Source organism: Sus scrofa, chromosome 8, assembly GCF_054392235.1.
Source record: "Sus scrofa isolate SSC_HxYL_T2T_F1_AM1 chromosome 8, Sscrofa_HxYL_maternal_Yorkshire_Landrace_v2.0, whole genome shotgun sequence".
Lineage (NCBI taxonomy): Eukaryota > Metazoa > Chordata > Mammalia > Artiodactyla > Suidae > Sus > Sus scrofa.
The window spans coordinates 118,772,065-118,787,500 of record NC_139390.1 but is presented as its reverse complement, the minus strand read 5'-3'; the positions used below and the strand labels follow the sequence as shown (position 1 = coordinate 118,787,500).

General features: G+C 41.5%; 2 protein-coding genes across 13 annotated transcripts in view; one reads left to right on the top strand and one right to left on the bottom strand.

The window, feature by feature from the left end:
• CASP6 (caspase 6) overlaps positions 1 to 15,436 on the bottom strand; it is a 1,021,045-nt gene that overhangs the window by 227,604 nt on the left and 778,005 nt on the right. The window lies entirely within an intron of this gene.
• Positions 1 to 15,436, top strand: part of EGF (epidermal growth factor) — a 94,765-nt gene that overhangs the window by 22,928 nt on the left and 56,401 nt on the right. For 10 of the 12 annotated variants that reach the window (XR_014811948.1, XR_014811949.1, XR_014811947.1 and 7 more), the window contains 2 exon segments: positions 14,029 to 14,154; positions 15,242 to 15,364. Coding sequence is in view for 5 of the 12 variants with exons in the window: in XM_084970967.1 (XP_084827093.1) it covers positions 14,029 to 14,154; positions 15,242 to 15,364 (249 nt within the window). In the remaining 7 variants the exon portion in view is untranslated. 12 annotated transcript variants of the gene reach the window in all.

Here is a 15,436-nt window from a genome sequence, read left to right as displayed (position 1 = left end):
TCTATTAACTCCCCTGCTTAAAATCCTTTGAAAACTTTCCTTTGCATTTAGATTGAAATGTAATACTTCACGCGGCCTGTCTATATGACCAACCTGATCTAGCCTTCTGTCCTCCTCTCCTCCCTGGACTCCAGTACGAGTCTTCCTATGGTTCCTCAAACATGCTTCTTCATGCCTTTGGACTTTGCAGGCACTCCTCTCTCTGTCAAGATTTCTCTCCAGGTCTGAGCTTCAATGTAATATCCTCACATCGGCCTTCTTTGTCATCCGAGCAAAGTAGGCACCTTCACCTCTTATCCTTCTCTCAGTATAACTTCATTCAACCCATCAAGTGTGTAATTCCATATAACTTTGCTCTCTTTTTGATTTTCTCTCCCACTTGATTATAAATGCCATGCAGGCCAGAACCATGGCTCATGGATGGATTTCTTTAAACCACCTTATACCTAGTCATTATTTATTTGTTTATAAAGAATTTTAGATAACATTGGTGAAATGAAGGGGTTAACTGAATCTAGTCATAGTCCCAAATTTCTACTTTCAAATGTAGGCTCTGAATTCTGTTGGAGGATGGAGGGAATTAAAAGTGCTCACTAAACTAAGAAGGCATTTTAAGACCTTCTTAAAAAATGAGGCAGACAGCTCCAATCAATGGATTGGTTTATTATTATAGGGTAACTTAATTACAGGATGGCATTAGGATCAAGCAGACAACAATCCGGAAGCATTTGCAGCTGTGCTCTGCACTGCTGAGAGGCCACTGGGGCAATTTTATAGTTCACCTAGGTGATGGGAGTAGATACTTGGAAATAGGACTTATGAATGGGTCACTAGTCTTGTGGGTACCAGGAAGATGCCAGGGAAGGTTTTCATCCTTGCTTGAGGACCAACAGAGTGCAGAGGCCACCTGGCCCTTATGATTATTAACTGCAAGCCCTTGATGACAGAGAACTGCTTTCCTGCAGAGCACAGTCCTGGTTAGGGTCAGGGGAAGGACAGGAGGAACTGTAAAGGCCCAAGATGGTGTCAGTTATGCTAACAGCTATACAAATTTCTTGCATATAATTTTTTTAGGTAGCCTACCTTGATGTAGCTTATATACTACATAATGTTACACTAACATCTGCCTTTGCATAAAAACCTTTTTTAGGGCAGGCTTTAAAATATATTTAATTTTATCTGCAGCTAGTCTTATGAGTTTCCAAAGCAAAGGTAGAATTGTTTGTCTTCTTCCTACCTGTTGGATGCCACTAGGATTGAGTAATAGTGTGGGACTTTGTAGGGATAATGAGTCCCTCCCACAATTTGTATCTAAATGTGTCCGTACCTGCCCTTGAACATAAAAGAGAGCTGTGGAGCCTGAGCAGGAGAACAGGCGTGAGATTGTCAAAGAATCTAGGGGGAATTGACATTGTTGCTTCTTATACCCTCCGGCAGGTAACTAATGGGACACATACTTTTAACCTGATTTCTTTTCAAAACATAGATATAAACTATAATTTAACTTGTGTAATGACATGCAAGAAATGAGAAACCGCCAAGAATAAAATAGACTCCTAGAGATGAAGCATTTGTTCATATAAGTTATTTTTTTAAAAATTCACTTCTTTGAATTTACAAGGCAAGAGTTATGGGCAACAGTTCAGCTCTGGTTTGCAGCACAGCATTAAAGACCAACAGCCTAGTGGCAAGACTATAAAATAGATGGTGACGCTATTCCACGCATGAAGGCAATGACCCTGATATACTGCCAGTTACCTTCCATGGAAGTCTTGACTCAAGCTCAAACACAACTTATTGTGTAAGTGGCGATGACTCACAACAAAATTAGAAGCAACAACTACTTTTATTTATTACTAAGAATAGTAGAGATTCATTCATAATAGTTATACGTATCATCACCATCACTGCCTCTTACTTTTTTTTTTTAACAGCCGCACCTGTGGCGTATGGAAGTTCCCAGGCTGTGGGTTGAATTGGACCTGCAGCTGCCAGTCTATGCCATGGCCACAGCAATGTTAGATCTGAGCCTCGTCTTTGACCTATGCTGTAGCTCATGGCAACACTGGATCCTTAACCCACTGAGTGAGGCCAGGATCAAACCTGCATCCTCGTGGATACTAGTCGGGTTTGTAACCCGCTGAGCCATGATAGGAGATCCTGTCTCTTCCATTTGTATGGAATTTCATAATTTCCAAAGTATTTTCATGGGCATTATTATATTGGTTTGTCATAGCAACGTTGTGAGATGGAAAGGTTGTCAATTATTATACTCATTTCGTAACTGAGAAATATGAAGTCTAAAAAAATAGAGCAACTTTTCCAGGATTAGAGGCTTGTTGGTGGATTTGGAGAGAAATTCCTCAGTGTCAGGTTAGTATTTTTTCTGCCATAAACACTTGAGCTCTTCAGAGTCCTTCACTAATCAAATAGGGAGGTCAAAAATAGGATATTGAAAGCATGACTTTCAGAAGAAAATCCACAATGAGTCACTGTAGCACAGCTTCAAACAGTGTGACAAATAATAGAATTTGTGAGTTCCCACTGTGGCTCAGCAGTAATGAACCCGACTAGTGTTCCTGAGGATTTGGGTTCAATCCCTGGCCTCACTCAGTGGGTTGAATATCCACTGTTGCCATGAGCTGTGATGTCAGTTGCAGGTGTGGCTCAGATCCCGTGTGGCTGTGGCTGTGGCTGTGGTGTAGGCCAGCAGGTGCAGCTCCAATTTGACTCCTAGCCTGGAAACTTCCATATCCCACAGGTGCGGGCCTAAAAGCAGAGAAAAACAATTTGCTTAGGAAGACAACGCCAGCTGCAGAGCTATAGGAGAACCTGGAATCTAGAAGGCAGCTGGTATTGGAGATATTCGCTTCAGTTGCTGACCAGAGGATGGTTCGCACGTGCTCCGAGTACCAAGGACTTTTGCTTTCAAGAGCACTGTGACTTTGCCTGTCCTCAAATAAGTTTCAACTGCTTTAGGGCCACGCAGGGCAGGAATTTTTCCCCTGGGATGTAGGGTCTGTAAATCCCTTGATTGTGTGTGTTGGATGAAAATACTCAATTGTACCTCTAGAGAGGTGGTATCTAACTTCCAATGAGTTCTCCAAGTGCCTGATATCCTTCACATTTAAAGATGTATTTCTTTGAAACCTGGTTAATTCATGCTGAAGAATAGGCTTACAATTGTAGCTCCTCGGCCAAAGTGAACAGTAGTGGTACTTTGTTTGCAAGGTGTTCAGTAGTAAGACTATTTCAATGAGGAGATAACTGAGAAAAATCATATAATTTGGTTAATATTATTTTTGTTATAAAATGTAATTATTCCCACAAATAAAAGTATGAACAAATATAGCTCAGGCAAAATGCCTAAGCTACCATTTATTAAAGTATGTTCTTCAAAACTCTCATTCTGTAGGATTTAATGGGGTTCTTTGGTAGGAAGAAATATTCCAGGGTCAAATGATTTAGACAGGCTGGGTTGAATAAAGTTAAACAAGCTGTTTTTCTTGGAACAACTCATATGGTTATGTGCATTGTTAATCTCTAAGGGCCATAAAACTATGGCATTTTCCTATTTTATTTCCTATGTGGCAGCCTATTTGACTCCCGAATATATTCTTTCTAGTCCAGACCTCTTTCTTGAGATATAGACCAAAGGGGGAAGAAAACCAACCCTGGGGCCTAGTGAGAGGTAAACTGCAGAGAAAAGTGATTTAAAACACTGGGGATTTGTTCACAATATACGAGGGAGCAGCCCTGGTGAAGACCAAGGGCACGGGCAGGGCCGACAAAGGCAAAGTCGCAGAGCTTCACAAGGAAGATGAACTTGTCAGCTTGAACAAGTCCTTGTGTCCGTGACTTGTCCATTGAGACTGGCTGGCACAGGAGAATATGAGGCAGCAGATTGATGGGCCCCAGTCAAGTTTTCGGCATCAGGCTGGTTTTCTGAGGAGCTGACCTCTGGTTCCTCCTCTGATCCCTTCTTGTTCTCTGCTTCTTCCAGGCTCAGGGTCCTGCCGTGGGCACATCAGATGTACACATTCAGGTGCAGTGAAAATGTCCTTTTCAAGACCCATATTTTTATCTGCCTTCCGAGCATTTCTCCTTGGATTTCCTACAAGTGCTTCAGGCACAAAGGAATAACTGGCCCACTAACTTTCTCCCCTCTTTTCCTCATCTCCTCTCCTTCCAGCCTCCCTACCTTGGTGAGGGGTGCTTTGCCTCCATCTCTCAAGGCAGAAATCTAGGAACTGTCTTCGATCTTTCTCAATCCCACCCCATGAAATCAGTTTCCAACTCCTAACAATTCCACCGCCTACGACCCACCACTTGTGCCCCTCTCAGCAGCCCTCCATTCCTGGTACCTTCTTCGTTCTAGTCCCTGTCTCCCTTTTCCGTGCTGCAGGGAGTTCTCTTATCCATAAGGACTCAGGTTCAATCCTTGGCCTCTCTCAGTGGGTCAGGGATCCCGTGTTGCCATGAGCTATGGTATAGGTCGCAGACACACCTTGGATCCTGAGCTGCTGAGGCTGTGGCGTAGGCTGGCAACTGCAGCTCCAGTTCAACCCCTAGTCTGGGAACCTCCATGTACCATAGATGTGGCCTTGAAAGGCAAAAAACAAAACAAAACAAAACAAAACAAAACAAAACAAAAAGTTTTCCATTTCAGGGACTCAGAAAATCCACCCCCCCTCAACTCTCTCTCACACACACACCCCCTCCCCTGGCTGGCTGAAAAGTGACACAGACTTGATCTCACGTTCGTGTTGGCATGATTAATCTTATTGGGCAACAGAGCTCTTCTGGCTGCCCAGAGACCTATACTATTACAGTTGTCCCTCAGCATCCATGGGATTTGTTCCAGGATTCTTACCAACACCAAAATCCAAAGATACACTAGTCCCTTTTATAAAATAGCATTTTATTTGCATATTACCTAACATCCTTTCCTATTCTTTAAATCACTCGTAGATTATTTATAATACCTAACACAATGTAGCTACTATGCACATAGTTGTAAATGCCATGTAAACTGTAAGTGACGCAAAGCAAATTCCAACTTCGCTCTCTGAAACTTTATGGATTTTTTTTTTTAAGATTTTGTTTTGATCCGTGGTTGTTGAATTAGCAGATGTAGAACTCATGGATAAAAGGGGAAGACTGTACGAATCTCAGAGCTAGTGTGGGCAATTCTTTGTATACAATGTTTTTTGGGGTTTTTTTTGGTTTTGTCTTTTTGCCATTTCTTGGGCTGCACCCACGGCATACGGAGGTTTCCAGGCTAGGGGTCTAATCAGAGCTGTAGCCACCGTCCTACACCAGAGCCACAGCAATGTGGGATCCAAGCTGTGTCTGCAACCTACACCACAGCTCACAGCAACGCTGGATCCTTAACCCACTGGGCAAGGCCAGGGACTGAACCCGCAACCTAGTGGTTCCTAGTTGTATTCGTTAACCACTGTGCCACAATGGGAACTCCTATATACAATGTTTTTTAAAAAATCTTTTTGTTCAAGTATAACTGATTTACAATGTTGTACCAATTTCTGCTGTACAGCAGAGTGACCCAGTCATGTGTGTGTGTGTATATATATATATATATATGTATATATATATATTTATTTATTCTTTCTCTCATACTATCTTCCATCATGTTCTACCACAAGAGACTAGATATAGTTCCTTGTGCTATACAGTAGGACCTCATTGCTTATCCATTCTAAATGTAATAGTTTGCATCTGTTAACCTCAAATTCCCAATCCATCCCACTCCCTCCCCCTTGGCAACACAAACAGACTTCTACAAAATGTTAATAACGTTATTTCAAGCTCTGCATTTGGGGAATTTGCAAGGATAGTTTTACTGCTGGCAGATGTTCTTTTGTAAAGGTACAAATAATTCTGCTTTCTTCTGGAATTCTTTAAAATGTAGATTCCAGCTTTAAGCTCAAAAGGGAATTTCAAAAGTATGTTCTTTGGAAAATGAAGGACATCTGTCATCAACACAGTTTAAAATATTTTGCATTCATTTCATGCATAGATATATTGCTGAATTTCTTTAATTCTGAGAGTTTCTGAAGGAGAATAGCCTCCACTTAGAAATGTACCTGCTTATGGATGTGAGTCGTGTAGCTAAAACTGCCTAGGTGGAGCTTTTGGTTATGCCATTGTTGACGTTTCTACTGTAAAATGTTGGGTTTTTGGAAACATCTAGAAAAGAATGATCCTAGACATGTGCTTTTTTTAACACAGTTTTTCCTAAAATGTAAAAAATTGTGGCAAAATACACATTTATCATCTTAAACATTTTTAAAGGTACAATTCAGTGGCATTAAGTACGTTTACAGTTTTTATGCAACTATCACCACCATTCCTCTCCATAAATCTTTTCATCTTGTAAAACAGAAACTCTATATCCATTAAATAACAACTTACCATTTCTGCCTCTCTTCAGCCCCTACCACCCACCATTCTAATTCCTGTCTATGGTTTTGACTACTATTCTAAGTGTCTCATACATGTGTAATCATACAGTATTTCTCCCTATGCGACTGGTTTATTTCACTCAGCTTAATGTCCTCAAGATTTATCTGTTTCACAGCATATATCAGAATTTCTTTCCTTTTTAAGGCTGAGTAATACTCCATTGCATGTATCATCACATTTTACTTATTTCTCTATCCGTCGATAAATACTTGGGTTGCTTCCATGTTTTATCTATTGTGAATAATGCTGCTTTAAACATGGGTAAACAAATACCTTTTTGAGACTCCGCTTTCAATTCTTTTGAACGTATACTCAGAAGTGAATCGTTGGATCATGGTGATTCTATTTTTAATTTTTTGAGGGCCTGTCATACTGTTTTCCACAACAACTATGCTATTTTACATTCCCACCAACAGTGCACAAGAATTCTAATTTCTCCATACCCTTACCTACACTTATATTCTGTTTTTATATAGTCTAAATTATCAGTTCACTCAGAGCTGTGTTATTTCTTATAGAAATCTTAGAAATTATGGATTTCTTTATCTTCTTATGTATTTATAGACATTTATTGACATTTTCTTAATGATGAGAGTCACGTTTACAAAGATACACACCACTGGGGCAAGCATAGGAATGATTTGAGGTAAAGATGGGGTTTTGTTTTTGTTTTTTTCTTTTTATGGCCACACGCGTGGCATATGGAAGTTCCCAGGCTAGGGGTTAAACCAGAGCTGCAGCTGCCTGCCTACGCCACAGCCACAGCAACGCCAGATCCAAGCTGCATCTGTGACCCACACCACAGCTTGCAGCAACGCAGGTTCCTTAACCCCCTGAGTGAGGCCAGGGATTGAACCCACATCCTCGCAGTGATGACATCAGGTCCTTAACCCCCTGAGCCACAATGGGAACTCCCAAAGCTGGGTTTTAATGCAGGTTTGCCTGACACCAAATGGTTGCTATTTGAAATGCCTTTTAAATACTTAGAATGGCTCTTGATCATTCTTTTATCTTTCTTGCTGTTGCTCTCACTTCTTACTGGTTTCCATTTGCCTGGCTGTGGCCTCTGTTTATTTTCTGAGGCTTTTTCCTGCCATTTGTTTAATGAGGAATCTAGATCATTTGCCCCTTACAGTGCCCCACATTCTGGATTTTGCAGATTCTGTCCCCATGGTGTCATTTCACGTAATTCTGCATTTCCTGTAAACTGGTAGTTTTGGCTTGGGAAGCTGATCAGATTCAGATTTTTTGGACTTTATAGGTGGTACTGCAGGTAGTACTGGGTGCTTCCTAGTGTCCACACCAGCAGGCATGTAATGATGGGCTCTCTGTTCTTTTTGTGATGTTCAAGATTCATCAGAGGTTCGCGTGTTACCTGCCTGGTCCATCCGTCCTGGAGTTTCCTATCAGCCTCTCATATAACAGCTTTACAAGCCATAGATTATCATTGCCTAGAGCCAGTTTTTCATTAGAGGCTTGAAGTAATGACATTCTAATTCTCTGTCATTGCTTATGCATTTATTAGCTGAAGAACTTTTTCATATCCGCTGTATGATTGCCCTGAGGAGGCTCTTTTATAGGAAGGTAAATTAAATACTTGATCTAATCTTTCCTTTTTATGTTTTCAGAATCAAGGGTTAAAGTATTCTCCAAAGGGAACCTTGTTTTTAAAAGCATCTTTCTAAATTCAAGGATGTAAAAAATATTTGACATGTTGTTATTCATTGCAGCTCTTATCATTTTCACAGTCAACGTATAGGGGGAGTCTTGAGATATGGCTTCTAGTCTTCATGGGAAAGATGACCAGTAACTAGCCCTTGGTGGGCTAGAATGTCTGGGCTCAGCAAGAAAGAACCCTGGAGTGAGGTAGCCGCTCTGCCACTGGCCCCTGGGGAGGGCAGTGGGGCTGAGTGTGGTAGCCACCCACTGCGGGTGGACCTACAGCCTTTGTGTTTCCATCATCGTGCTGTGGGCTGCGTATAAAATAAGGAAAGACTGACTGGGCCTGAGGGTCTCTTCTGAGATCATTTATTTTTTAACTGCTGAGAAATGGTTGATTTGTTTTCCGATTCTTAGAGAGTTTTAGATGGACTAGGATACCAAGTACCTAAATTTTGGCTAAGTGACTTTTCTTTTTTACTGTAATTAGGAATTCCAATAGGACAGAATCACCATTCTTACAGTTGTTTTCATTCTTATTTTCTATTAACGAAGAAGAACAAACCTCTATATAATATAGTTTGGGAAGTTTTTGAGAAAGATGAGGGAGTCATTTCTTCAGGGAACTCACAATCCCATGAGGATGTGGGTTCGATCCTTGGTCTTGCTCAGTGGGTTAAGGATCTGGCGTTGCCCATGAGCTGTGGTGTGGCTGCAGACGCAGCTTGGATCCCGCATTGCTGTGGCTATGGCGTAGGCTGGCAGCTGCAGCTCCGATTCAACCACTAGGCTGGGAACTTCCATATGCCGTGGGTGTGGCCCTAAAAAGAAAAAGCAAAAAAAAAAATAAAAAGAAAATAAAAAGAAAAAAGAAAACAAAAACATGCACATTTATAGAAAAAATATATTTATGTATAATTTGTATGTTTGTAGTACATGTTATATACTATAGCATGTTTTATATAAAAACATATTTCTCTATAAAAACCCCTTGTTGTATTTTACATATATATATATATATATAAATGTAAGTATACAGATATACATGTGCAAATGTACACACATTACGTATATTAAAGAGATGGGGTTTATCATTGAAGATTTGAGCTTGAGTCCCATTTCTTACCCCTTATTACCAATATATGATCCTTAAGACCCCATTTCCTAATCTGTAAAATGGAAGGCAATAATTGCTCTGCATAGCTCAAGGGCTTGTTATGAAAATTATATGTGATAATATAAATGCTTTATAAAAAATGTTATTCAAATTTTTTAACTATTGGGAGTCCTAAATATTTATTTAGTTACAAGAATGATAAAAGTGAATGGGTTCAAATGGAAGAGACAAGACAGGCTTTATTGATGAGGCGAGTCTTACACTGAATTTGAGGTAGGAACAAAGGTGTGATTCGTGGAAAGAAGCAGGTTCAGGAATCCCAGGTGAGTTGTTTCAGAATTGGGCCAGGGTAAAATCTATACTTTGCTCGGCTGTAGCAAAGCTCAGGAGAGCTTGTGGGTTGGGCAGTTATTGAGGGTGCAGTTGGTGGTGGACATTAAACTCCATCATTAGGAGCTTTAATTTGATCTCTAAGGCAATTAAGCCCCACTGCTGGGCCCTGCGGAGGGGTGTTATCTGAGGTCAGCAGCAGCATTCTGAGTGCCAGCTTTAGCCCAATTTGAAGCTAAAGGACAGCAGAAGATTGAGGAGATTAAACAAAATACAGCCCTCAATCCTCTACGTGTTGCCACTTCCTCAAATGACCTTTTAAATGTTTAGTCTCTGAATTCAGGTCACATCATCGACACAGACATTCAGAAGAGAATAGCGATTGTTCTCTTGCCTATGTCCATCATTGAATCGTAAAGTCCACTGGTTTTTGTTTGTTTGTTTGTTTGTTTGTTTATTTTTTTGTCTTTTTGCCTTTTCTAGGGCCGCTCCTGTGGCATATGGAGGTTCCCAGGCTAGGGGTCAAATTGGAGCCGTAGCCACCGGCCTACACCACAGCCACAGCAAAGCAGGATCTGAGGTACGTCTGCGACCTACACCACAGCTCATGGCAATGCAGGATCCTTAACCCACTGAGCAAGACCAAGGATCGAACCACAACCTCATGGTTCTTAATCGGATTCGTTAACCACTACATCACCACAGGAACTCCTGTAAAGTTCACTGTTAATAATAAGTATCATTAAAATCATCCACAGTGTGGTATAGTGGGAAGGAGTACTGACCATTTGTTTGAGCTGTAACCCTGAGGTTGACTTCCAGTCAAGGAGAAACTAAATAAAGGAGTTAAGTTCCAGGTGTCACAACCACAGGTTTTTGTGCATAAATTCCAGAGGTTTGTAGCATCCCTGTGTTGTCAAAGGCACCCAAGAATGACATCTTCATCTCATCAATAGGTCCTGTCCTGAGAGCTGTGGTAGGAGAACTACAACTAGAGACATAATGGGCATCAGGGACTATAGGTATGAATGGGATGCATGCCTTATCCTCAGCAGCTGACTTATTAGCAAAAAGAGATGCAGTCTGGTGATGGTGATGATGAGGATAAGAACACACAGAAGTTAACGATCCGGTGTTGCCGTGAGCTGTGGTGTAGGTTGCAGATGTGGCTCGGATCCCGCGTTGCTGTGGCTCTGGTGTAGGCCGGCGGCTACAGCTCCGATTAGACCCCTAGCCTGGGAACCTCCATACGCCTCGGGAGCGGCCCACAGAAATAGCAAAAAGACAAAAAAAAAAAAAAACAAAAAACAAAAAACAAAAAAAACAAAAAACAGAAGATCAGGTAAGAGATGGCCAAAAAGTACAAAGGAGATCAGTAATACTGGATCTAGATGAAGAGCAGAGCGAATCATTTTGAATCACCATTAACTTATTGTAAGCTGTGGTTAAGGTTTGAGAATATTTAGAGATCAAACCTTCAAGGAACTTACCACAATCATCTGATTCTGTATCACATCATAATTTTTTTTAAGTGCGGGATCGCAGAGAACATCTGCTTCAGGGCTTTTATTTCATGGAAACTGAGATCAAGTGATTTTATATAAAAGGCAGAACCAAGACAACTCAGTTTTCCCAGTTCTTAATGCAGTGGTCAGCTATCATAGGGGGTTTGCAAAGTTTTTTAAAGGGATCTTTATAGGAAGCACAATTCCTTGATTTTTGTTACCTCAAAAAAAGGGTAGCACTTTGGTGCTATTGAAAGGCCAAATCACACCTTCCTGGATTCTTGTTTTTGTTCACTTGTAAATGTTATAAAAATTATAATGAAAACAATCACATGCTCTTATTTTTTTAGAAATTAGAAGTAGGTGCATTTTGTCTCCAAAGCATTTGTAAGTTTCTAATGTTAGTCATTTACTTTAAAAATTAAGGTCATTTTGTTTTAATTTTCCTTTTTTTTTTTTTTAATTTTTGTCTTTTTCTAGGGCCTCGCCCGGCATATGGAGGTTTCCAGGCTAGGGATCTAATCAGAGCTGTAGCCACTGGCCTACACCACAGCCACAGCAACATGGGATCCAAGCCACGTCTGCGACCTCCACCACAGCTCATGACAATGCCGGATCCTTAACCCACTGAGCGAGGCCAGGGATCGAACCCGAAACCTCATGGTTCCCAGTTGGATTCGTTAACCACTGAGCCACAACAGGAACTCCTCATTTTAATTTTCTCAGTTAAAATTTTGATACATGAAGCATGTAGGAACATGAAGAACAATCTCACTAAACATGTGTAATTGGCATAAAAACCATGGATAAGAAACAATTTTTGGAATCAATATTCAAAAACTGGGAGCTCCCTGGTGGTCTAGGGGTTAGGACTTGGCACTTTCATCACTGCAGCCTGGGTTCAGTCCCTGGTCTGGGAATTGAGATTCTGGGGAAGGAAAGAAGGAAGGCAAGAAAGAAAGGCAGCTCTTAAAAAAAAAAAATCCAAAGACTCTTCAGTGTAAATCTTAACTGATTTAGTAGGTATTATTGCAATAGTATTAAATAATTGGCAGGGTTGATTGTGCATTTAATTCTACCAAAAGATCTGAATAGACAAGTTTAAAGTAACTAAGGAAATAACACAACTAGCTAAAAGAAGATATTCATAACCAAGGTGAAAGTGGGATGTTCCATTAGTACATCAGGCCAGTGTTTCTCAAAGTGTGGTGTGAAGACTCCCAGCATCAGAATCATTCCAGATTCTGGTAAAAATGAGCTTTTCCCTGAATTTATCAAATCTGAATCTCTAGAGGGTGGCATTCCCCCCTGCTGGTCTTGATGAACATTAGGGATGCTTTCAAGAGGGCAAGAATTATTTCTATTGTGTGATGCTGTTATTGGTCAAGAAAAGTGTTTCATGACTTGAAAACAGAAGGAAAGGGGTAGAGTCCAAGTGAGTTGCCATCCTTCTAAGCAGATGATCAGAGACATGAACCTGCATGGAGCCCTGTCTCAGCCTCACAGTGCTGTGCTCAAGGCTCTCGCTGGCTTGTTTCCTGTGCCTTTCACAGAAAGGCTGTGCTTTTAGCGATGCTTCTCCTAGGCCTTTGATGCTTCTCATCACTAACTAGCTCTCACTGATCTCAGATATGCCAGGATTCCGGGTCCATGAGCTCGATCTTCTTCCCCCATTGTCGTCTATTGCCAGAGCTCTGGCCTCTATATCTACATGCATCTATCTATCTTTCTTTCTTCCTTCCTTTCTTTCTTTCTTTCTTTCTTTCTTTCTTTCTTTCTTTCTTTCTTTCTTTCTTTCTTTCTTTCTTTCTCCCTCTCTTTCTCTCTCTCTCTCTCTTTCTTTCTTTCTTTCTCTTTTTCCAGGGCCACACCTGCAGCATATGGAGGTTCCCAGGCTAGGAGTCTAATTGGAGTTGTAGCCACCAGCCTATGCCAGAGCCGCAGCAACACCAGATCCGAGCTGTGTCTGCGACCTACAGCATGGCTGATGGCAATGCCGGATCCTTAACCCACTGAGCGAGGCCAGGGATCGAACCTGCAACCTCATGGTTCCTAGTCAGATTCATTAACCACTGAGCCACGACGGGAACTCCTATATCTACATGCATCTTAAGAGCTGCCTTCAGACTCAAGCTTATCTCTGTATTTTCTGGAGCATTTTGCAAAATCATTGTTAAAATTAGCTGGAAAAAAATTAGAGGGAGGAAAATTTGAATAGGGGTATACTTGTTTAGTATGCCCCTGTTTAGCCCTTGATTCTGGGTCTGAAAATCAAAGGTACCAAGTTGGCCATTTGTTATTCAGTGTATTTGGCTAATTTAACCCAAGCACCTCTCACTGAGCAGATTTTACTATTCACCCTGGGCTGTTTTGTAAAACACAGAATACTAGCAGCAATAAACTCAGAAATTTGGGGATAAGACATATGACAATGGTATATAATGTCTGAAAGATGCTGTTATTTACATAATGATCCTAAAAACAGATAAATATATAGATCTGACCTGTAAATATTATGCTTACAATGTTCTTAGGTTCCAAGCCTTTTTTTGCTTCTTAGATGTTTTATTTTCAGCATTTCTGTTTATGTGTCTTATCTGTGTTTTAAGTAAATACTTTTAGTAAAAACAGATCAAAAAGAGAAAACTAATAAGATGTTCTTTATGTTTGCAACCCAAGAATGACATCTTCATCTAATTAATGTGTCCTGTCCTGAGAGCTGTTGTAGGAGAACTACAACTAGATACATAGTGGGCATCAGGATCCTTGAGTGACCTGGGCTAATGTTTGACCCTAGAGCAGTGCCACCACCACCAGGCAGCTCCCCTGCTGATGTCACAGGCGATTTGAGGTCTTAAGAACCATGAAGGGATCATGCATTGTCCCTGTCAAAACACACCTCCACTCCAATTTAACCATCTTCTCTTTCAGATCAGAAACTCTGCAAACTGAGGAAGGGTAACTGCAGAGGCAGCATGTGTGGGCAAGAGCCAAAGTCCCACGTGTGCACGTGTGCCGAGGGATACACTTTAAGCCAAGATGGAAGGAAGTGTGAAGGTAACGTGTGGTAAGCAAGGACAGCCCACCTGAGCCAGTGGCTGGTCTTCAGTGGGCCATCCAGAGCCTCCACAATGAAACCGGTTTCAAATTTCCCCCTTTCTCCCCCCCAAAAGCAATTTTATTCCCCCCCCCCAACCAGGTTTTAAAGGCTTTATAATACTTTCAAGTCCCCTTTCTATCTTGTGTTCCCAGATCAAATACTTTCAGAGACTACTCAAGGGTTGATAGGAGGCAGGGATGCTCTGAGTGGACACTGCGGACCTCTGTGGGTTTGATGATGTGCAAAGCATCAGTATTTTCATATTTTTCAGGGGAGTAGTTCCATAGCTCTCATGAGATCCTCAAAAGTATGTGACTGCTGTATCTCATTGCACAACCATCTGGTAGGACTCTTGAGACACTGCACCAGGGCTGCTTATCTTGGGCTCCTCCTCTTTTGAGACTCGGGGACCAATGTAGTGAACCCAAGCAGAGGTGCCGTGTCCTTTTTCCTGGGAGGCCCTGTGAGTTACTGACAAGAAGAATCCAATCGCTGTGGGGTGATTCAGTGGAATTAGCTGGGGTGAGATTTCAGGTAAAGCTAGCATCTGCCTGTTGTTACAGTCCCCTCTGACATGGGACGAGTGGGTGAGGACCCTAGCATAACAGTGATCTGGAGGGCTGGGTTTCAGCCCGAGTAAAACTGCTGGGGATGAGGCTGTGTTCTCGCGGTTGGCTCCTGTCAGGGTTGAGAGGGCTGAAGAGCAAAACAGGGGATGTCCTGTCCTTGTCAAGAACTTTCTAGAGTCCTTGCCTTAAATGGCTATATCTTTTCGGGGGAAATAGTACTACTTTCTCCCACGGGTAAGTGTAATATGAAAATCTGTATTTGAAAGTATAAGCCCTGACTGTGTAAACCATGGCTTTCATGATTGATACCTGGGCTGACTTCTTTCACCGGTTGTTAGAGTAGAAAAACAGTCTTGCCAGGGTCAGTTACAGCAAACAGAGGCATGAGCTACTCTACTTTTTGCTGACTTGGTAGTGATGTTACAATTTATTTTCCAAATAACCAGCTGACTGTTTTGCTGTTGTTATTGTGTAGATGTCAACGAGTGTGCCTTCTGGAATCATGGCTGTACTCTCGGGTGTGAAAACACCCCTGGATCCTATTATTGCACGTGTCCTGCAGGATTTGTTCTGCTCCCTGATGGGAAACGGTGTCATCGTAAGTCACATCAAGTATTTATTGCATTATTGTCTCCATTTTCACTGATGTTTCTAAGGTGACTGCAGTCTG